At 42.3% G+C, this 21,171-nt stretch overlaps 3 protein-coding genes and 2 long non-coding RNA genes across 7 annotated transcripts; 2 read left to right on the plus strand and 3 right to left on the minus strand.

Moving 5' to 3' along the window:
- Positions 1–790: 790 nt before the first annotated feature.
- On the minus strand, positions 791–8,292 carry LOC135429998 (gastrula zinc finger protein XlCGF8.2DB). Of its 2 annotated transcripts, XM_064684541.1 has the most exons (6): positions 7,774–8,292; positions 6,090–6,437; positions 4,763–4,895; positions 3,551–3,735; positions 2,911–3,490; positions 791–1,890 (listed from the first exon to the last, which is right to left on the minus strand). In XM_064684541.1, exons 1-6 carry the CDS (start codon positions 7,810–7,812, stop codon positions 1,619–1,621), a joined length of 1,557 nt encoding a protein of 518 aa, XP_064540611.1. In that variant the 5' UTR covers positions 7,813–8,292; the 3' UTR covers positions 791–1,618. The 2 variants fall into 2 exon arrangements, with proteins under 2 accessions (XP_064540611.1, XP_064540612.1); XM_064684542.1 differs by lacking the exons at positions 6,090–6,437; positions 7,774–8,292 and adding an exon at positions 5,050–5,189.
- LOC135430010 (uncharacterized) lies at positions 4,325–9,129 on the plus strand. 2 transcript variants are annotated; one of them, XR_010436512.1, is made up of 2 exons: positions 4,325–4,443; positions 8,256–9,129. It is a non-coding gene; the product is annotated as an uncharacterized LOC135430010 (long non-coding RNA). The 2 variants fall into 2 exon arrangements; XR_010436511.1 differs by lacking the exon at positions 8,256–9,129 and adding an exon at positions 5,236–5,459 and having other exon boundaries at positions 4,347–4,443.
- On the plus strand, positions 7,144–7,690 carry LOC135430012 (uncharacterized). The gene is made up of 2 exons (XR_010436514.1): positions 7,144–7,174; positions 7,246–7,690. It is a non-coding gene; the product is annotated as an uncharacterized LOC135430012 (long non-coding RNA).
- LOC135429996 (pH-sensitive chloride channel 2) lies at positions 8,509–10,398 on the minus strand. Its single transcript, XM_064684539.1, has 3 exons — positions 9,917–10,398; positions 9,357–9,863; positions 8,509–9,290 (listed from the first exon to the last, which is right to left on the minus strand). The coding sequence occupies exons 1-3, from the start codon at positions 10,341–10,343 to the stop codon at positions 8,614–8,616; spliced, it is 1,611 nt and encodes a 536-aa protein (XP_064540609.1). The 5' UTR covers positions 10,344–10,398; the 3' UTR covers positions 8,509–8,613.
- A 7,378-nt stretch (positions 10,399–17,776) lies between these two features.
- On the minus strand, positions 17,777–19,586 carry LOC135429994 (probable serine/threonine-protein kinase yakA). Its single transcript, XM_064684533.1, has one exon. It carries the CDS (start codon positions 19,580–19,582, stop codon positions 17,852–17,854), a length of 1,731 nt encoding a protein of 576 aa, XP_064540603.1. The 5' UTR covers positions 19,583–19,586; the 3' UTR covers positions 17,777–17,851.
- Positions 19,587–21,171: the final 1,585 nt, after the last annotated feature.

Genomic DNA, 21,171 nt, shown 5'->3' on the forward strand with positions numbered 1-21,171 from the left:
AAGACAGGCGGATTTTACGAAAAGCGTGAAACGCGTTTCAGCTTGATTTTTACAGAATGGATCGTCTCTTTCGAGGGAAATTTTTCCCCAAATTATTGTGGTCAAATGAATCAAGAAGAAAAATATATTATTTGATAGAAATATGAGAGCCAAAGGATTAAAAATAACAAAAAAAATAAATAAGCTTTCAAGTCTTCACACAATACCTTGAAACATGTTCAAACCAAATGTTAACAAAAAAATTAATTCTCTTTCGAGTCTTCACACATTGTCGTCGAGTACTTTGCGAGAAATATTGCAACCAAGTATTACAAAAAAAAATGTTGTAAAATAAGGTTATTGCTAAGTAAACGTAAAATCAGTAAACTGCAGAGCAGCCAAAAAAATTAAATGAAAAATCAGCAACAACGAAAAAAAAATAGGTCTGCTCACCACGACAGGTCGAAGCAGACTGAGAGCAATAACAGCAACCCACTCCAGACCTATGTTACTTTAACATAAGCTGTTAAGTTGCCATAACATATCATTAACATAACATGATGCTGTTAAAGTTAACCCGCGCACAATCACGAATTTAAAAATACCAGCTCGGATTAAAAAATGTTTTGCGTGTATGTTGGTGGATGTAAATTAGTAACAAACAACTATTGACTTTTCATACTTGCTTTAAGTTTTATTAAAAAAAAAAAAAAAAATTAAAAACACTTAAACTAATTACTTAAAATAGATATCAAATTAAATGGATTTATTTATATATATATATATATATAATTACTTGCAATTGTAAGTATTTCTTTTTGTTGGTTTACTTTAGTAAATCTGTTTTTATGCATTTTGCCTGGCTTATTACAACTTTACACTTAATTGTTACAATTTAATTCGATTTAAGTTACAATTGTTTGTAGTTGCTTAACGTTACGTTACGTTAAGTGACGTGACGCGACGTGACAATACGTTACGTCTTCGCTCGTCCGGTACTGCCCTATGAAATTGCTGCTGGATGTATTTTCCTTTTTTGATTTATAATTTCTTGTTTGTTTGTTTAAAAGCTGTATATATTGAATATTGTTGTTGCTCTTTTGGTTTGCTTATGGTTTTGTTTAAGTGACGGAGCAGGCGCTGGCGCTGGCGCAGGCGTCCAGCTGGCAGCCGCGAATGGCGCAAGAGCTGCGGCGTCCGTCACGTCATGCGCGAGGAGCCGAGTAACCGAACCAGCAGCCTCAGCCGATGCGCCGCCGCCGCCAGTTGGCGTCTGTGCGGGCTGCCATCACTTGTGCAATCAATTAACGGTTATCGGTTTATCAGTTATCGGTTATCGGCTATCGTAATTTGCATATTGTATGTATGATTGTATGTATGTATGCATGTATATATGTCTATGTGTATGTGCTCGAAGGATATGTGATGCATTTTGTTCAAAACTTTTTCTGTTAACTATTGCTACTGTTGAATGGAGTGAGGGTGGAGAGGCAGGGGGGGGGATGTAGCGGGTAAACACGCCACGCCAGATCGATCGCAAACGCTACTGAGCAGCCACATCATCGCTCTCATTCACGCGCTCTAACTCTCTCGCTCGCTCTAACTTGCTATCTTTTTCGCTCTCGCGACTAACTAACTTCTATTTAGTGGGTATAAAGCGCGCCTTGACCGCCTGCCCCATGGGCAAATGAAGATGTTGCTGCTGCTGCTGCTGCTGTTGTTGCTGCTGCTGCTGCTGTTGCTGCTGCTGCGCGGCCGCCTGCTGCTGCATATGCTGATTGAGCTGCTGCTGTATGGAAAGGCCGCTGGCACTGCTGATGATGTGCTGACTATGCAACGGCTCATTGATTTCTATTTTAATGGCCGTAGCTGCCAGTGAGGTCTTGTTCTTGTTTTTGGGCGGTCTGCCACCTGAAAAAGAGTTACAAAATTAATATATGTACGATAATATAAAGCTCAAATAAACTCAAATCAGTCGACTAGCTGATATGCCCTGTACACAGCTAAGAGAAACAGGCTAAGACCTCAAAATATATATAATATAATCTTAACTAGTTTAGTACACAAATTGTCGATTATAGATATACTAAAGAAGCAACTATTTTCGACAGGTGATCTAATACCCCTTTAGATATTTGGCTTAGAAATGCATTTTGCAATTGTGTTAGGCGAATAGTGAAGCTTGTATAAGCCAAGTTTGGACATGATATCTTGAAAAACAAAAAAGTTTTATAGTGATATAGTACTCCGCTATTGATAGAATGTTGTTCTTTGGTAGAACTTGAATAACAAACAGATTGTTCATACAAAAACTTAGTTTTTAGCCGATTATTTCTGTAATATATTGATCCGATTTGAGAGAGAGAGACTAGTTTGTAGCGAAAGAGACAGACATATCCACTAATATATATGTATATACACCTTATAAGGTCGAGATGCGTTACACATTTCCTGCCAAAATGATCATTTGCTTTACATGAAATGGTATGATAAACGAGAACTATTACATCAAAATTTGCTATGCCTAGTTTTCTGATATCTATCGTATTGATAAGTCAGGCTTGGCTATATAATCGGGGCTGTCCAGGCAGATCCCTAATATAATGGCAAAAACTAATAGCACCACAATTATCTGAATGTTACAAAAAGTTGCTTAGATATGTAAGGAACGTAAAATACAATATGCCTCTTTTCAACTACAAATTATGCTCATTTTCCATTAAGAAGTTCCCTAACTTTACAAATGTATATAGTTGTATATATGTACATAAACATACTTAACAAACCCTAATTAACCCAAATTAACTCTCGTCGACTTAATTTTGACCTGCCTCTCTTAAACAGCTGCACATAGCTACAGGGTATCTAATAACTAGATTTGTCAGATTTGTTTAAATTCGAGCTGTGGCCCAATCTCTAGATGGCACTTACGCTGCCCCGTCGTATGCTGCAGCGACAGCGGCTGCCCGATCATGGCAAGCGGCTGTTGTGGCGACTGCAGCGTGATCGTCTTTTTGGATCGTTTCGGTGGCGGCAGCTCGTGATGTGAGTGATTGGTGAGCAAATGTTTGGATAGATGCTGTCGGACTGCGAACGATTCGGCACAGTTTGCCACCGGGCAGTTGAGGTAGCGTCCCTCGACGTGGCGCTGCACATGCTTCTTGAGCAGCGATTCCTGATTGAAGCTGCTCGGGCATATATCGCATTTGAATTTGAACTCATCGTGCATCTTCAGATGCTGATCGAGATGCGATTGCTGCAAGAATTTCTCATCGCATTTGCTGCACTCATAGGGAAAGGCCAGTCCGTGGGTCTTCATGTGCGTATGCAGCTGTGACTGCAGCTTGAAATTCTTTTCCGGACAGCGCGGACAATAGTAGCCGGTGACGCCGGCATGCGCCTGCAGATGTTGATTCAATGAGGTGACCTGCGTAAACTTCTTGCTGCACACGTTGCAGCAATACTGCTGCACCTTATGGTGCGACTTCATGTGATTGTTCAGATTGGTCACCTGCAAACGTAATTGAACATTTTAATTGAAACTTGCCGGCAGAGCAGACACAGTACTTACCTGGGCAAAGCTGCGTCCACATTCCGGCTCATTGCACACAAAGGGACGCTCGCCGGTATGGAGACGCCGATGATTGTTAAGGTTGGTGATTTGAGTGAAGGTCTTGCCGCAGTCCACGCACTGATACGGCCGATCATTTGTGTGTATGCGCTCGTGATTCCGCAAATTGGCCGCCTGCGTAAAGCCTGCAATTTGGGAGGGCAATTAATTATGGTTGCTTAATATACATACATGAAATACAATGAACATATGCTATATGAACCCCATTTGATGCTTGTCATATTGGGTCTTAATATCGAAGCATCGATAAACGGGTAAGAGTGCTCGCCCGACTGGGAGATACCCTGCTCCTAGCTGCTCCTAGCTACCTCATACATATACTATCCACAAAGGAAATGCGTGTGTGATTAACTAGGTCTAAACAAAAATCGCCTTTTAACTTAGTTGCCTTTTAAATTAGTTAGTAGAATGTAGAATGTTTTCATTACCAATTTGGTCTATAAGGATTATCTTATTTTTGAAGTAATGCTTAAAAAACCAAGTCGCAAAATCGTTTTTACCGATTTATGAAAATGATATATAATATATAATGAAATATTTCTAAGATCGACGGATTTATATACATATTGTATAGACAAGGCTAGGTTAACTCAGCTCATCGTCCTGATCAAGACAAGACATGTTTAATGGTGTCCGAGATGCTTCCCTTCACCTCCAGTCTACCCTTTGCACACAGTTGTCACTCGCTAATGGGGAATCAAAAAGCCTTCGATATTTCTGTCAAAATCATTTGTAAGAAATTGCATTTTGAAAATTGAGTCTAAAATGTAGCTTTGTTGTTTTCATCTAAATTCCCTTGAACTAGTGAATTTATTCACTCTCTTGATTTTGTTGTTAGTTTTTTGATTACTTTTTATATGTAACTAACATATTTCATGAAACAAAATGACATTTAAAAAGAAAATTATCACGATCAGTAGAATTTGCGAGTAGCTATTTTATTATTTGAAGCATTTATTTTATTATATATTGTGATTTAGCCCTTGTTTATTATTTGAAATGTTCTAATTAGACTCCTTGCTTTTCTCTGTAATTCTACCGACAATTCACCATATCAAGTGTGCACTGTATACTTTGTATTGAGCAGCTTTGCCTAGGCATATAACCAGCACGCCTCCATTAGTTTTTTTTTTTTTTTTTAAATATACCCACCTTTGTGGCAGTAGGTGCACACAAATTTACGCTCAGCCGAATGATTGCGTATGTGCGTCATGAGCGAGGATTTGCGCGAGAAGGTCTTGTTGCACAGCGGGCAGGAGCCCTCCTCGTTGAATATCAGATCCACCTGCGTTGAAAGAGAGCGAGAGCGTTAGCGATACGGTTAGAGTGGCATTTTGATAGAGAGCTTCGGAGCTTTGCTAATTGCAAGTGTCACACTCACGCACGCACGCACCCACACACACACACACACACACACGCACACACACACAGACTCTTACGCTCAACAAGCTGGCGGTCAAAATTGTTGCAATTTTAATTCTATGCGCAAATTCCTTGCGACTTATGTTTGTTTATTGCAGATGTATTAAGTTTTTTCTAAATTCTGTATTGCGTTTTTTTTTTGCGTGCCACGCACACCCACACAAAAGCGTCAACTGAAAATGAATTTTTTTCGCTTTACACAGCGCACAAAAACGTCGTGCAGTCGACGTCAACGTCGACATCGCAGTTCCCTCTGACGCTGCTGTCTTTGTTGTTGTTTTTGCTTCTGCTGCTGCTGCTGCCGTCGTGAAAAGCAAAGCAAGAAAAAGGCAAGCAAACAGCGCAGATATTAATGAAAATAAAATAAAAAAAAATAAAAAAAAACAAAACAAAATAAAATAAAGGCAACACAAAAAAAAGAAGAAAATGGGCAACAAGAGCCGGTGAAGGCGACGTGCGCATACCCTGCAATCGCACATCTACTTTATAACCATGTACTAAAATAAATTCCTACCCACTCTAAAAGCACTTTAGGCATTACATTTATGCGCATATATGTGTCTTTTATTTATATTAATTAAAATAAGAACACAAAAGTCCTTTATATTTAATACAAGTTGTACTGCATGCTGTCTAGCGTATTGTTATGCCCGTATACGCAGACAGAAATTATGTAGGGCATCTGTGTTGTTGTTGCTGCTGTTGCCAATATTCTCAGTGCAGCGGTGTGAAAAAGAAAGGCAAAGGCATAAGCAAAGCGTAAAGAAGCAGGCAAAAGAAGAAGGAAACGAACTATGAATGTACATTAGTACATATGTATGTATTTATGTATATACACATGTATTTACTGCCAGTGTAATCTGCAGTTATGTATAGGGGAAGAAAAAAAGAAATAACAAGACAGCAATGGACAAGTGCAGCGGCAGGAATATTGCAGTTATTCTGCGCTTGTATGTGTGCGTGTCTATGCCGTAAGCCAACACTGTTGCCGCTGTAAGATTCTATTAGTGCGACTATACTCACTCTCTCTCACACTCGCTCGCTCGCTTACACTTACATCTTCAGAATCGTCCTGCGATTGTAGATTCTCGGAAGAACTTGATGATTGCAACTGTTGTTGTTGCTGCTGCTGCTGCTGCTGTTGTTGCTGCTGCTGCTGTTGTTGCTGCTGCTGCTGCAACTGCAGCACAGCAGCAACAGCGCTGCCGTTTGTCAGCTGTGCCGCCACAGCGTCGCCCTCACTGGCTGCTGTAGATGCAGCAGCAGCAGCGGCTACTGCAGCCGCCGCCACAGAAGCTGCTGCACCGTCCTGCACACGCACCGCTTGATGGAAGTTCGAATTGTTTGTCAACTGTTCCGAGCAGCGCACGCACGTGGGTATGCTATAGCCGGGCACTTGAAATAGCTGTAATTAGAGCAACAAAGAGAGAAAAAAAGAGATCATTAGAAATTAGACTCAAATTGGCGTGCAAGGTTGAAACCAAAAAAGAAAGTTTGTTGGTATTAAAATCTATAAAAAAGATACATAACGCGTTTTTTTTTTGAGGCAGACTCCACAGCTCCCCCTACTCGTCATCTCCTAATAATAACAACCAAGGAGCTCTCGCACTCATATGTGTATATATATATATAAATATATGTACATATATACACACACACACGTGCGCACCGAAATGCCAGCACCAAACAATAACAACTACAACAACAACAACAACACTGGCGACGGCAACGACGGTTTGTTGTTTTCATTTCATGTTTTTTTTTCCCCCTCTACAGCGTTGTTATTCTTTCGTTTTTGTTTTGTTTAGCTGCGAACGAACAGTGGCGTCGTTGCACGGGGTCTTAGAAATGTGACGTCACAAAGCTACGCTTATAGCAACAAATGGTGCGGGAGATCGTCGAATTTGTGCATATAGGTCTGTGTGCACATGTTGTGTGCGAGCGAGAGTTCTACAGCACCTTAAAGCTTGGCTTTGGCTGTAATGATCGCTACCCCACTTTACCCCCAATGAGCTGGGACCCCTTCTGTGCACGCCGCTGCTGCCTTAGCGGAATTTTTGTCATTTTGTTTTATTTTATATTATTTCGTTTTGTGCTCTTGTTGAAAAGGAGTCAAAATGAAAAGCAGCGCACAAACGAAATGTAAAAATATTATTATTTTTCGACATACATATGTACATACATCTATATAAATATTTTTTTTTGTTTTCAAGTTGGCGGCTTGAGCAACTTTGGCTGACTTGGCTAAAAATAAACGGCCGCAATAGTTGGTGCCAGGGAGGGGGAAACAAAACACACGCACACATACGGTGTACATACAAACATGCATACATACATATATATATATATATATATAAATGTATATTTATATATGTATGTGTGAGCGTGCGTGTGCGCGAGCCAAACTTTTGCCGTTGGGGTCGCGCCGTGTTCTGCGCGCGCTTTTCAACCCCCACCCAATTGACGACGGCGATGCAGCAGCAGTAGCAGCAGCAGCAGCAACAGAAAGACGAAGAAGCGGCAGCAGAAGTGCAAAATCCGCGCACAAATTCAATTTTTATCATTCGCCCCCCGCAAAAAAAAAAAGAGACAAAAATCAATAGAAATAACAAAATACAACACATAAAAATGCGCTGCTTGTTGCGCCCGCCAACTTAATATATATGTATATATAAATATATGCATGTTTATATGTATGCATATATTAAATAGTTAAGCTTTAAACGGTTTCTTGCACTTACCGTTGCTGTCTGAAAGCACAGCCTACAAATGGTGTCCATGGCTCTGCTCCAGTTTGGCGGCAGGGGCAGGACAACGTGCTCGCTGCGTCTTGCGGTATTGTTATTGTTTCTGCGGATGCTCCTGCTGCTGCGGTTGTTCGGCGTTGCACATGTATTGGCAAGGGGAACGGGATCGGCTAACTTTACCGGTTAGCATTTACACGCATCCAAAAGCTTTAATTGCCTTGTATTCTTTTTTTAACCAATGCAATAACAACACACTGTAACACACACTCACACACGCACGCGAGCACGCACACAGAGACAGCGATCTGCGTTTGTTTAGTTCTTGTTCTTGCTCTTGTTTATGTTTGCCACTTGCACTCCGCTTGCGTTGTTTTTGTTGCTTAATTTCTATGCAGTTTTTTTCTTCTTATTTTGGCGTAGGGTTAAAATTGCACTTTATTTTTTTTTCTTTTTTTCATTTACCATTCACGACGAAGGTTTTTCGTCCGTCGTCGTCGGTCGCGAGCAAACGAGCGTTTTTGGGGCCCCCGATGTTATTGTTTGGTTGTGTGTGTACGCGTATGTGTTGGAAAAAAATTGAAGCCATCTGTCACTATAGCCGTACTCCTCTAACACAGGCTACATTGCGCCATTGGCCAACAAGGTGCCATCTCTGTTTGCAGAACTAACTAAACAACAGATATCGTTAGCCAACACTGGCATTCAATGTACAAGAATCAGAGCGCGCAATTTAAATTTGAAAAGCCAAAAACATCGATTTAATCAAACACAATGGCTAAAAACACAAATAAAACATAAAATTGAATGATAAAATTAAAATGGCGACACAGCGCTTTAGATACAATAGACAAATGTCCAAAAGAACAGATTAAAGACCAAAAAGGCGAGCGGAAATATGAAACGCGCCCGGCTATCAATCCAAATGGCGATTTCCTGTGGAGTGAGTGTTGTCCAGCCGGTGGAAGCAATCTGTTCCTCATGGCTGAACTCTTCACCTAAGAGATTGTTACAGCTGCTAAAATCGGGCAGCTCCATGCTGGTTGCAGCAGCAACAGGAGCAGCAGCCGTAGTTACAGTAGCGCCCAAGGCACTTTCCACAAACGTCACATCTAGCTTGCGATTGGTGCTGCTCAACATATGAAGGCTATTTTTCCGGCTCGGAGCCGTTTGCGGGCCCATCACTTGGCCCTCGGTAATGGTCGAAATGGGTAAATTGACCGTCAAATAGTTGTTGAACGGTTGATTGCCGCCCAGCGAGCTGCTGTCCGGCTGGCGTCCAGTTCCTGAAAAGGAAAGGGAGCGGGCGTGGCTGCGGCGACGCATCAAATGCGGCGATAGCGTCGACTTAAGGATGTGCCGACTATTAAGCTTCCTGATGGGCACATTGTGTTTGCGTCGCCAAATGCTGTTCACAAATGCAAACTCCACCATGCTGCCGAATATGAAAATGGTGCAGCCTAGAAACCAAACCTCCGATACCTTAATGTAGCTGACCTTGGGTAGAGTTTTGCCTGCGTCCAAAAAGTTAAATGTTAAAACAGTAAGGTTCATAATTTGAAGTACTCATCGTGAGTTACCCTGTGCTGAAGCAAGTGTAATAAATGTTAACATGGTGCTGGTGCCTAGGGTAATGCGTGGCGGCGCTTGGTCCGCTTGCAGCCAGAAGGATACCCATGAGATGGCCACAATTAATATCGAGGGCAGAAAGTAGTCCATCAAGTAAAAGCCCACCACACGCGTTAGATGCACCGTAAAGCTTAGGGAACTATAATTGCCGGCAAAGGCGCCATGACGCAAATCGCTTAAATCAGCATTGATCACCGTCTCATTCGACCAGGAGCGCTGCAGGAGAAACTCGGTCAGGTGCAGTGCTGGATCGTACGTGATGGGACGCTTTTGCTCCCAATGTAGCACCAGCTCGGATGTGTTATACATCCAGCTCTCCAAAACCGTGGAGCAGTGCTGCTCATCAAATGGAAATTTCTTCAAATTTAGCCAGCAATAGAGCGTGGCTTTAATGCGCGTTGAGACAATGACAGTGCCATCAGGCGAAACAGATGTGAGGATATCCTTCTCCGTGGTGCCTATGTGAGCAGAAATTTGATGTCTTTGACTTGACAGATATATCGACACTTACCCAAGATGCTGGAGTCGCGCTCGTTGGCCAGAAAGATGTGGGGCAGCCATAGGGAATCGCGCAGCTGCTGTTCACCCAAAATGGGCTGCAGGCGTTTGGGTGACACATGGCGAAAATTCAATCGGGGATCCAAGTAGCGCATCTGCAACAGCGCAAAAATCTTGAATTGCAGATCGTGCGCCTCTAGGTTCTGCATAAAGTATATATAGGCACGCATGTAGACATCCACGGGCAGGCGTGTGCCGGCCTCGGTGTAGGTAACAGGTCGCTCCAGGCGATCGTAGCGGCAGCCGTGCGTCAGGCGATCTATTAACTGCGTCTGCGACAAACTGTCGCCGTTCGCCAGCGTTGGGCAGTCGTCATCGATGGCGGCCACAGCCAAGCGCAGACAATTTAACAATATTGAAATAATAAGTGACAAATGCATGGCGGACAACACAACTAACACGAAAAGTCGAATAAAATGAGTTTGCAAAATGCAGGCAGTTCAATAACGGTTAAGGCTGGTGGTGAGCAAAAGTGTTTGATTTGCTGAAAACGCGCCAAAGCATATCGATAGCTGATAAGCGCGATACTTATCGCACATGCCACCAGCGATAGTATACCGCGACGGCTGCCACATGTACAAATTTATGTTTGGCTTGTCAATGCCAAGAAGTTCATCTTACAAAATTATTATTGATTTTTTACAGTAATTTTTAATAAAATATTTTACATATATTTAATATTATGTTTTGGCTTTCAATAACATATGAAATCGCGCTTAAGTATATCGATAGCTAAGCATAATTATGCATTGCTTCCAAGTATTTGCGATATATTTTTATAGCACAATTTCCTAGATAACTTGCATGTCGGTAGATGGCGCTAGTGTGCCCAACACCTTCGATAATGGCGTGCAACGCATTTTGTAACGGATTTTTAAATTGTATAGTACCATATCTAGTAAATTACAATAATAATTAAATTATTTAATTGCATCGAATACTTTCAGAAACTTCAGAAATATATTGTAAGCACTCAAAGAGCTTTTACAACATTTGACGTGTCTTGAATATTCACACTTATCCCAAGATACTTCAGTAACTATCCAGGATACCGTTAATGATATCCTTTTATACAAATATTCATTCACGCATTTCAAATATAGAAATACAGCCAAAAATATTAATAAAAACATATAACAACAAGTAAGAGGCTCTAGTCGGGAGCTCCCGACTAGGGAATACCCTGATATGTTTTTTTTTCTCAAAATCGAGGTCGATTCGAAAATCAAAACTTTTTTGATCATTTTTTTTTTATATATCTCGGGTAAATATTGTCTGACTTTGAAATGTTATAGCTTTTTGAATTCGTACGGATCCCTACTATCAATTGGTATTCAAACAAATTCAAAATCGATCGGATAAAAAAAGTTGTTGGCCAAAAAACGATTCGTTTGTACAGTCAACCATTTGTGACGATTTTTTTTTTTTATATCTCGGCCAAATAATGTCCGATTTTGGAATTTCATACCATTTCGGACTCGTTAGGATCAGTACTATCATTTTTTTCCGATAATCGATAAAAATGGATATCGAAATCCAGTTTTTTGAGCAAATCTCGTATGTTATAAGAGCTAGAGTCACCAAACTTGACATGCAGCGTCTAGAATAGTATTTATATATCAAGTAACTTTCGCCTCCCCGCTACCACCACATAGCTATAAATCAAGTAAATAAACCAATTTGTATTGCCCGGACAATTGAAATTTTGAGAACATACAAATATCCTATAGTACAAAAGGAACTACTGTTGAACATTTCGTCAAGATCGGTTAAGGAATACAGAAGTTATTAAAGAAAACGTGTTTTGGCGGTCTTCGTATTAGCGGCAGCTAGCGCAAATTGCAAGAATTGTTGTTAATTGTTTACAAAGTTCTTAATGAAAATTTATTGGACAGGTCGTCTTGGCAGGAGTAAAAGACTGGAAAAAGTTAAATAAATAATATTATGTTTGCTTTTTTGTGATGTGTATAGATAAAGGTATTTTCCCAGTGCCTACCTCATATAGATGGGAGTAAAATAAAACAAGAATTTTCGGGTTAATAATGTTAATATTTAAATATGTATCATAATTTCTCGATGCGCCTTTGAACATCATCTATGCTTCCCATGCTCCCCTTACCCCTCCCACCACGTATTTCTATTAATTTTTTTTATTTAATAAAATCATAATCAAACACAAACAACGGAGTGTTTTTGTATAAACATAACATATTTGGAGGAATCTACTCGCTTCGAGCTTCAAGAAGATGTAAAAAGTTAAACAAATATACGCCACGCGCTTTTGCATTCAGCATATCAATAACAATTATAATATGCTGGATTTGAACCGGCGACCTCTAAATGATTAGTTCGATGCTCATTCCGTTTACACGCCACTTTTGCAAAGCTTAATTTTATAGCCGGGTTTTTTTTTTAAATATATTTTTCATCGAACCATTGGCCATCCCGCTGGTGGTTCGAATTTTTGCTAAATCCCATCGTTCAGTCATTCGGTTAGTCAATCAGTCAGTCATTCGGTCAGCTAATCAGTCAGTCAATCAGTCAGTCAATCAGTCAGTCAATCAGTCAGTCAATCAGTCAGTCAATCAGTCAGTCAATCAGTTAGTCAGCCAATCAGTCAATCAGTCAGTCAATGAGTCAGTCAATCAGTCAGTCAATCAGTCAGTCAATCAGTCAGTCAATCAGTTAGTCAGCCAATCAGTCAATCAGTCAGTCAATCAGTCAGTCAATCAGTTAGTCAGCCAGTCAGTCAATCAGTTAGTCATTCGGTCAGTCAATCAGTCAGTCAATCAGTCAGTCAATCAGTTAGTCAGCCAATCAGTCAATCAGTCAGTCATCCAGTTAGTCAATCAGTCAGTCAATCAGTCAGTCAATCAGTCAGTCAATCAGCCAATCAGTCAATCAGTTAGTCAGCCAATCAGTCAACCAGTCAGTCATTCGGTCAGTCAATCAGTCAGTCAATCAGTCAGTCAGTCAATCAGTCAGTCAATCAATCAGGTTTAACTCTTTGGTATATAGCCAAGCTAGTGGGTATTTTTTTTGATATTATTTAAATACAATTATTTGAATATGCTCAGATTTAAAAAAATGGGTTTGCGGGAATTGGTTGCACCTGAAACAGTTTTTCCTAGATTCCTTGGATCCGGAATCTTAAATATTCGAGCTAAGCCTGAAAACGACGCGTCTCAAAATCGATATTTATCGATATTATGAAAAATGTAAATATAGCTATCGAATAAACATTAAGTCTAACTTTAATCGCTTCGCCGAAGGACGCGCTCACGCAGACAAGCCGATATCCTCTTATGGATATATCTACTCGACTCAGGATCAAAAATATGAGTATATACTTTATGGAATCGGGGCTGCAAATGCAAACTGTTGTCTGGCAATCAATTTGAAGGGGAAATACTTAAGGAAGCAAGACAATTTCGCTCCATAAATAAACAAATCTATCAATTAAGGATGAAGCTTTAAGCTGTCGACACGCCCATCACGCCCATCCCGCCCACACGCACTTAAGAACTTGTCAGCGCTGGGAGAAATATGGCCAGAAATGCTTTCTCAGACTTGCAGCATTGTTTGTTCAGGCCACCCCCCCCCGCACCGCACCGCACCGCACCGCACGCCCTAACCCTTGAGGCCCCACCCCTTTCCGTTTGTGTGGTTTTCTTTTTCCACTTTTCCAGCAAAGCGCTGCGTTGTCATTGGTAAGAAACTTTTTTGGCGCAAGTTGAGCTTATTGCCCAGAAACTCAATCCACTTCCCTGCCACATCCCCCACATCCCCCCCCCTGCGCCTGCCAATCGTCGAGTGCTGCATGAATTATGAGCGTCTGCCAAGATTTATGAATACCAAAAAAAAAAAAATGAGAATGAGAAGACGAAAAATTGTATCCACAAAAGGCTTTAGCTGGGAAAAGCCAAAATCTGTCAGCTGTTAAGCTGCGTTGTAAATTTCCCGCAATTAGGTTGAATTTCAATTTCCCTTGACGCTCGGCGGGGGAGGGCAGGGGTGGGGCTGGGTGGGGGGCCAGCTACTTACTTTGATTGCGATTATGCCGCAATGATGCGATCCGGCCGAAACCCAAACCCAAACCCAAGCCCGAACCCAAGCAAATTCGTGGACACGCTCATAAATCAAACAAGTCGATTTTTTAGCGCTTTTTATCGATGCCTTTTGTTCGACCCCCCCCCCCCCCCCACCCCCTCCCCACCCACGCAACTGTACAACATTTTATACCCTTCACAGAAGGGCATTCCAATTGTGTTGCACATCGAAAATTATGTTTTGCTTTAAAAGATAAATTGGCCCTAGGTAAAGAAAAACTGTTAATCCCTTGATAGACTGGATCCGGATCGAGCTCAGCTATTACCAGATGAACTATTCAACTTATATATCTGCCAAGTCGGATTCATATATCTTTTAGGCCTTATGTCTACAAGAGTATTTCACCTTCGGCTAGCCGAAGTTTGTTCTTTTCTATTGTTCATACCCTGTTCAGCACGAGAAAATAGAGCATATATAGTCAAACTATCGATAGTTTTCATATATGCACAGAAAAGAAAGTAAGACTAAAATACAAAGTAAAAACTATCGAAATTAATTGTTCTGATTTAACGAAAACTTAAAATGTATATCGAAAATTCCGTAGCAAACTATCGATAGTGTTATCGATAAACGCAATTCTCTCTGCAAACTAAAGACGGGAAACTTGGAATATTTGCCTGTAAGTCTGTTTCAGTGAACCAAGCTGTAGATATCGATATATTGCACTTTTTTGCAATTTGTAAGCCAAAGAAATCGATATATATTTACTTTTCAGGCGATAAATTTATCGAAGCACCTGTAAAAATCGATATGTTGCACGTACCAAGGGATATATTTATAGCTGACAAATTTATGGTCGCAGAAATCAATATATAGCAGTTTTTAAGCAATATATATAATGCGGAGTCTGGAAAAATTCCCTTTCTATCCGTGTCGAATTCAGTGTATAAATCGATATATTGCACTTTTCTAGCGATTTATTTATCGCTCGTATGCGATATATATCGATTTGACTTTTTTCAGCTGAATTTTTTCGGCCAATTAAAGTTCGAGCAGAGTATCGCGCAGCCGTTGACGGCCGCCTGCAACATTCTCACTTGTTATTTTCATTTTGATTCCTTTCCATTTTTGTTGTTGTCTATTTTTTGATTTTTCCTTTTTTTTTTTGCCTCTGATTGGCTGGCAGTGCAGTTTTTCTGCCTCAATGCCTTGTGCGGTTGCGCCGGGGGGCGGGGGTTGTTCGGGGCGCAGCAAATTTTGCAAGCTCATGGAAAGCCATGCACGCCTTTTATTTTTTATTTAAAACAACACTGAGACAAATTTATAATGTGCATCGGCTGCGATACCCTAACAAATTTCGGCTATGGATGCTTTCAAGTAACCGGATACCCATTAAAAAACAACTGTCATTTCGCAATTCGCAAGTCAAATACAATTTTTTTGTATGAATTTTTTGTCGGGCATTTATCATCTATCTATCTTTTTATATCTATCTATTTATCATTTATAAGATCGATGTATTTGAATATATGTGCCATATGAATATATATATATATATATATATATATTTTTATGTATACAAATCCAAACAGATCTACAGATCTATTTCTTCTAAGTAGGACACGTTTTGCCTTGATCAAATAAATATATAGCGCACTTTTACAGGGTATAAGTAACAGGAAGCACATCGAATCGTCTATATATTTGTCTTATATATAATATGCGCTATATATATATATATATGTTATATAAACAGATCTACAGATCTATAGCTTCTGTCTTGCTCATATATAACCCTATCGCACTTTTACAGGGCAAAATGCCTGAAACTGAAACTGAAACGGAAACGGAAACATGCCGGACCGTCTATCAATTTGTGTTATATAAGATCTACTGCATTTGTATATATACATATTTACGTTATTTATAAATATCAATCTGAACAGATCTCCAGATCTATAACTTTTCCTGTCTTGATCGAATATATAACTTTATCACACTTTTACAGGGTATTAAAGAACAGCGTAAATTGACAACGCCTGAAACTGAAACGGAAACGGAAACACGTCGGCCTCGTTGTCGCGCGTAAGTTGGTGTTCAATGTTTGCTGCAAGTGCCACGCCCATTTGACCAAAAAAACGCAACGCCACAAATGGGCGAATATCGTGCATGTTCATTAAGCGCGGAATAACGGAATCAATGAATGGTGTAAAAATTAATATCCTGTGCACAAAAAACAAAAATCACAAAAATCGAACACAATTACAACAAAAATTAAAATTAAAAAAAAAAAATAAATCGCGGGCAATTCTTATGGCAAACACAGTTCCAAAAGGCACATGCACGAAGAGTGTACGAGGGGAGGGAGGGGGAGGGGGAGGGGCTTTGGTGTCAGCAGCCGGCAGCAGTTTTAATTTACACAAAGCGTAGTCAGGCGTGTAATGCGACAAGGGGGAAGGGTTGGGGCGAGCGGAAGGGGCCGCAGCCGTGTTGCTTCACTAAAAGCTGTTATGCAGTTGGGGGTGAAGGAAGGAAATAGCGGGGGGGGGGGGAGAGAGGGCGGGGCTTGGCTGACAGCACAGCAATTCGCGACAACAAGGACGACATTTAAAAAATGCCTTGAGGCAGGCGACGACGACGCCGACGCCGACGCTGACGCTGACGACGACGACGGCGTCAAATGATTTATGAAATTGCTTTTGCCGTTGCGTACTTTGCGGTTAGCGGTGAATATGGTCGGTGGGTGGAGGGGGGAGGGTGGGGGGGGGGGGGAGGGGGAGCTAGATATTGCGAAGGGATGAGGTTTGCGTTAAAGAATGTTGCTTGATGAAGCCGCGACTGATGCGTTGTCAATTAAGAACGAAGACAGAAATACAATCAAAATGGAGAGAACGATATGCAAATATTATTACGTCAAAAATTCTTTTCATTTTCTGTGTACGTGAGTGTGTGTGTGTGCGTGTATTGAGAGGCAGACAACATTTTGCGGTGGTTCGTTCGGTTCACGGCTTGAACCAGTGCCTCGGTTCGTGAACCGAATCTAGTTTTTCTAACAACCTTCAGCTGGCTGCGAAACTTGTTTCGTTTTATAGTTAAATTATTTAAATAATAGACAAATAGTGCATAAAGGGTTTCCAACAGGAAATATCTCCAGCCCGATCAGGTTTGAACTCTTAACAACTTTAAATAGCTGAATTCAGCTAGAAAATAGCTAAACTGGCAATACAGTTGCGTGCTGCTTCTAACAACAGCAACAAATAACATGAGATACTCATGTTATGACACTTAACAGAGCTCTGCTTGTGCTACTGGTATTTCTCTTAGTCTGCCTTGACGCCTCGTGCAGAACAGACCAACGTTTTACCTGCTTTCGATTTTAGTTTGAATTTGCTTTTATTATCTGATCCCTCGATGACCCTCTTTTTAATAATTATATAAAAATAATAATATAAATATAAATTTCTCTCTCAAAGTATTCGATAACATTGTGCGAAGCCTCGAATGAGAATATACTAGCTATAACAACCTCAATCGAAAAGCTGGGGTTTTTTAGAAAGCTTTGATTAATTTGGACTTCTTTGATGTGTTCAGTATTTTTGAACACTGCCCTTCTATGCGATTCTCATGAATTCAAGTAAGAGCTCGTGCGTAGAAATAGAAGTAACTCTCACTCTCTCTCTCTCTCTCTCTCTCTCTCTGTCTCCGTTTGTCACACTCTCTCTCTCTCTCTCTCTGTCTCCCAATCGAGGTCGAAAGTAAAGTCTTGAGCTATATATTTTTTATATTTATAAGCAATTTATATTAAACATTGTTCGTTAACACGATGATGTGGTAGGGCCTAGTCGATCTGGGTAACGGAGGCCTCGTCGTTGCTGGAGCAGCGGCTGCTCTCGCCATCGGTGCGATACTTGATGGAATCGATGATTTCCACATCGATGTCGCGCTCGTGCTGCAGGCTGCCCGTCTCGTGGAGTGCGCCGGCCATGTCGCTGGAGCCGCGGCCCAGCGAGTCCTCGTCACAGAGATCCGCGCACGCCGATGCCGATTCCGATTTGGTATCCAGATCGACGTGGCTCGCTGCCACCGCTGCTGCTGCTGCTGCTGCTGCCGCCGCCTCCTGTTGTGCTGCGAATTGACTATAGAGGCGTGGCAGATGCTGCAGCATATAGCTGGCGCCGGACTTGGACAAATTGGCAGCAGCAGCGGCCGCGGCAGCCGCTGCCGCCGCCGTACTGGCCGCCGGCTGATTCTCCTTGCTCTCGCCCAGATCATAGTATTTGGCATAGTGCTCGAACTTGCCCAAACCAGCCACGCCGCCGGCCAGGCCAGGCCCGGCAGCGCTGCCGCCGATCGCAGCGCTGCTGCCGTTGGCGCACAAATTGATGGCATCGTTCTGCGCCGACTTCGGTATGGGCACGGTGAAGGCGGAGCCGTGACGCTGCTTGCTCAGCAGATTGCTGCTGCTGTTGTTGTTGTTGTTGCTGCTGCTGGCCAGGCCCGTCTCCTCTGCAGCTAGCAGGGCGCCGGCGCCGGCGCCGGCAGCGCTGCTGCTGTTGCTGTTGGACAGCGGCGAGACGTTCTCCTTTTTGCGATCGTAGATGTGGCCCGAGACGCGCAGATCGATGAAGAAGTGCAGCGGATCGATGCCATAGGGCGCGTACAGCGGCGGATACCAGACGGGCGGCGGCGGCGGCAGCACAAGATCCTGTGGCGGCAGCGATGCCGCCGGCGGCGCATTATCCTGCAATTGGCTGTCCACGGAGCCGCCGCCCAGTGTCACTTTTGTCGGCGGCTTTGCCTCCAGCTGGGCGTACGTGTACGGGGTGGGCGTGGCCGACGTCTTATTGGTCAGCTCCAGCGGCTTCTCGGCAACTGTTGCTGCGGTGCTCGCGTGCTGCTGCTGTTGCTGTTGCTGCTGTTGCTGTTGCTGCTGCTGATGTTGCTGCTGCTGCTGTTGATGTTGATGTTGCTTCTCCTCGGCGTCGCGTCGCTCGCGCAGCTGCTCGTAGTAGGGCCTGTGCGACCAGGAGCGCTTGCGGGAGCGTCGCACCAGCGCCGCCTGCTGCTGCTGTTGCTGCTGTTGTTGCTGTTGTTGCTGCTGCTGTTGTTGCTGCTGTTGCAGCTGCAACACGCGCGCGGTTTCATTGTTGCGCGTCTGCACCAGCGAGCGCAGCATGTCGCTGAAGAAGTAATTGTTCGGCCCCACCGGTGCCGAGTATAAATATGGGGGCGTGGCAGCCATTAGGCGGCTAACATAGTCCTGATTACGCAGCTCGTGAATGTTGCTCTTGCGCGGCGTCAGCTGCTGCTGCTGCTGCTGCTGCTGCTGTTGCTGCTGTTGCTGCTGGTGGGTGCCTGCCGATTGCTGCTGCTGATGTGGCAGCGCTTGTTGTGCCGCAACTGCTGCTGCTGCTGCTGCTGTCTGCTGGGCCGCTGTGGGCGTGGCTGCCGCTGCAGAGCCGCCAACGCCTAACGCTGTGGGGCTGTTGTTGTTGCTGCCGCTGCCGCTGTTGTTGTTGTTGTTGTTGTTGTGGTTGCTGCCGCTGCTGCTGCCATTGCTGTCCTTCATGCTGTCACTGCTGCAAGCGAGAAAATTGAAATTTGTAATTAGCTAAAAACGTGCTTAAGAGATGACACGCCGTGACACGAACTGATTCGTGCGTGTTGCCTAAATTCCTATTGAACACGAAAAGGCAATGAGATTGAGTAGAAATCGAAGCACAAGCGATTCTCTTTAGACGAATCAAACATAGATTGTCCTCGAAAGTGTTAAATATGCTATATAAATTAATTCCTGAATAAAGCTCGTGACACGACAGACTCGTGCTTAATATTGAAACAAGAGAAGAAAGCACGTTAGAACTTACACGATGGACTACAGAAATGCCGTTGGCAAACCTTAAATAGTATCAAGGAACTACAGAAATGCCGTTGGCAAACCTTAAATAGTATCAAGGAAAGGGCTCCGACTTCATAATATATATATATCTATATAATATATATTCGTGAGCAAGGCGAAGAGCTGAGGCTTTCTCTTCGTCCGTGGCAAAAATTACAAAATATTCTCGCATATCATACGCAGAATATTGTTCATAATTGTCTTGTGATATGTGCTAACATTTTTAAAATATCGATAAAAATCGATTTTGTGATTTTGTTTTTCAAGCATAACTCAAAAACTATGCGGGCTAGGTTCACCCAATTGGGTATGTAGGCTCTGATAGACCATCCACATAGCTTGGCAATATGCGACTTTTGGGTTAGCTTTTCCATTCCCCACTCTTAAAGCCAGAGTCCTGCCCTTTGGTACTAACACATATCTGGATCGGACCTTAAGCACCGAAACTGTTCGAGAATACATTATCAAAAGTAGCTTGACGTGGGCTGCAGGGCATCTGCTCGTCGGGCACTCCCGACTGGATTATTTTACTAAGCATTACTTGCCCATCTCTAGCTGGAATCCGTTGTGCATTGTCATTTGCGGTTTTTAGTCTTTTAGTTGGTTAAAGTTTCTGCTGTTCTGCTCTTGATTTGAATAAGACGTTGTTCAAGATTTATGTCCATATTTGCATTGTCTTCGTAAAACGTCTTCATCTTGACTGTGTCCCGTGCGCTCTGTGGCACGCCCATTGCGGAACTCAACCCCCTTCCCCTTCCCCTTCCCTTTCCCCTCGCCCTCGCCCTCCTATCCTACCCGACATCCCGCACTCACAGCTGCTGTTGTCTACCTTTTGCCAGCACTCGAGCTCGTCTTCATTTTCCATTTAATGGCAATTAAAAATGATTTCCCATTTGCCTCGCAGTCTGTGTGTACCCAAGAAAAGCTGTTTAAATAGCAACGAAATAACATGGAATAGTATAAAGTGAGATTTAGATTTGGATATTAAGCATATTTAATGTTAAGGCTTTCTTATGAATCCTGCATATATTCCTATTCGTTTAAAATATTTATTATTTGTGGAACGTTTTTCATTTCTTTTCAAAAGTTACCAGTTACTTTTTACGTTTTAGGAAATGCCACTGAAAACTGTGGAAAACTCGCAAGAAACGTTTTTATGAAACATTTTTGCTTTACATGTAATAAGATAAACTATTAACATCACATACCTATGTTAATGACGCACTAACATGATCATTTAACATAACATAGAAATGTTA

The sequence above is a fragment of the Drosophila montana genome, unplaced genomic scaffold, assembly GCF_035044405.1.
Source record: "Drosophila montana isolate Dmon_TW-CO22-7 unplaced genomic scaffold, ASM3504440v1 contig_2781_1, whole genome shotgun sequence".
NCBI classification, from domain to species: Eukaryota; Metazoa; Arthropoda; class Insecta; order Diptera; family Drosophilidae; genus Drosophila; species Drosophila montana.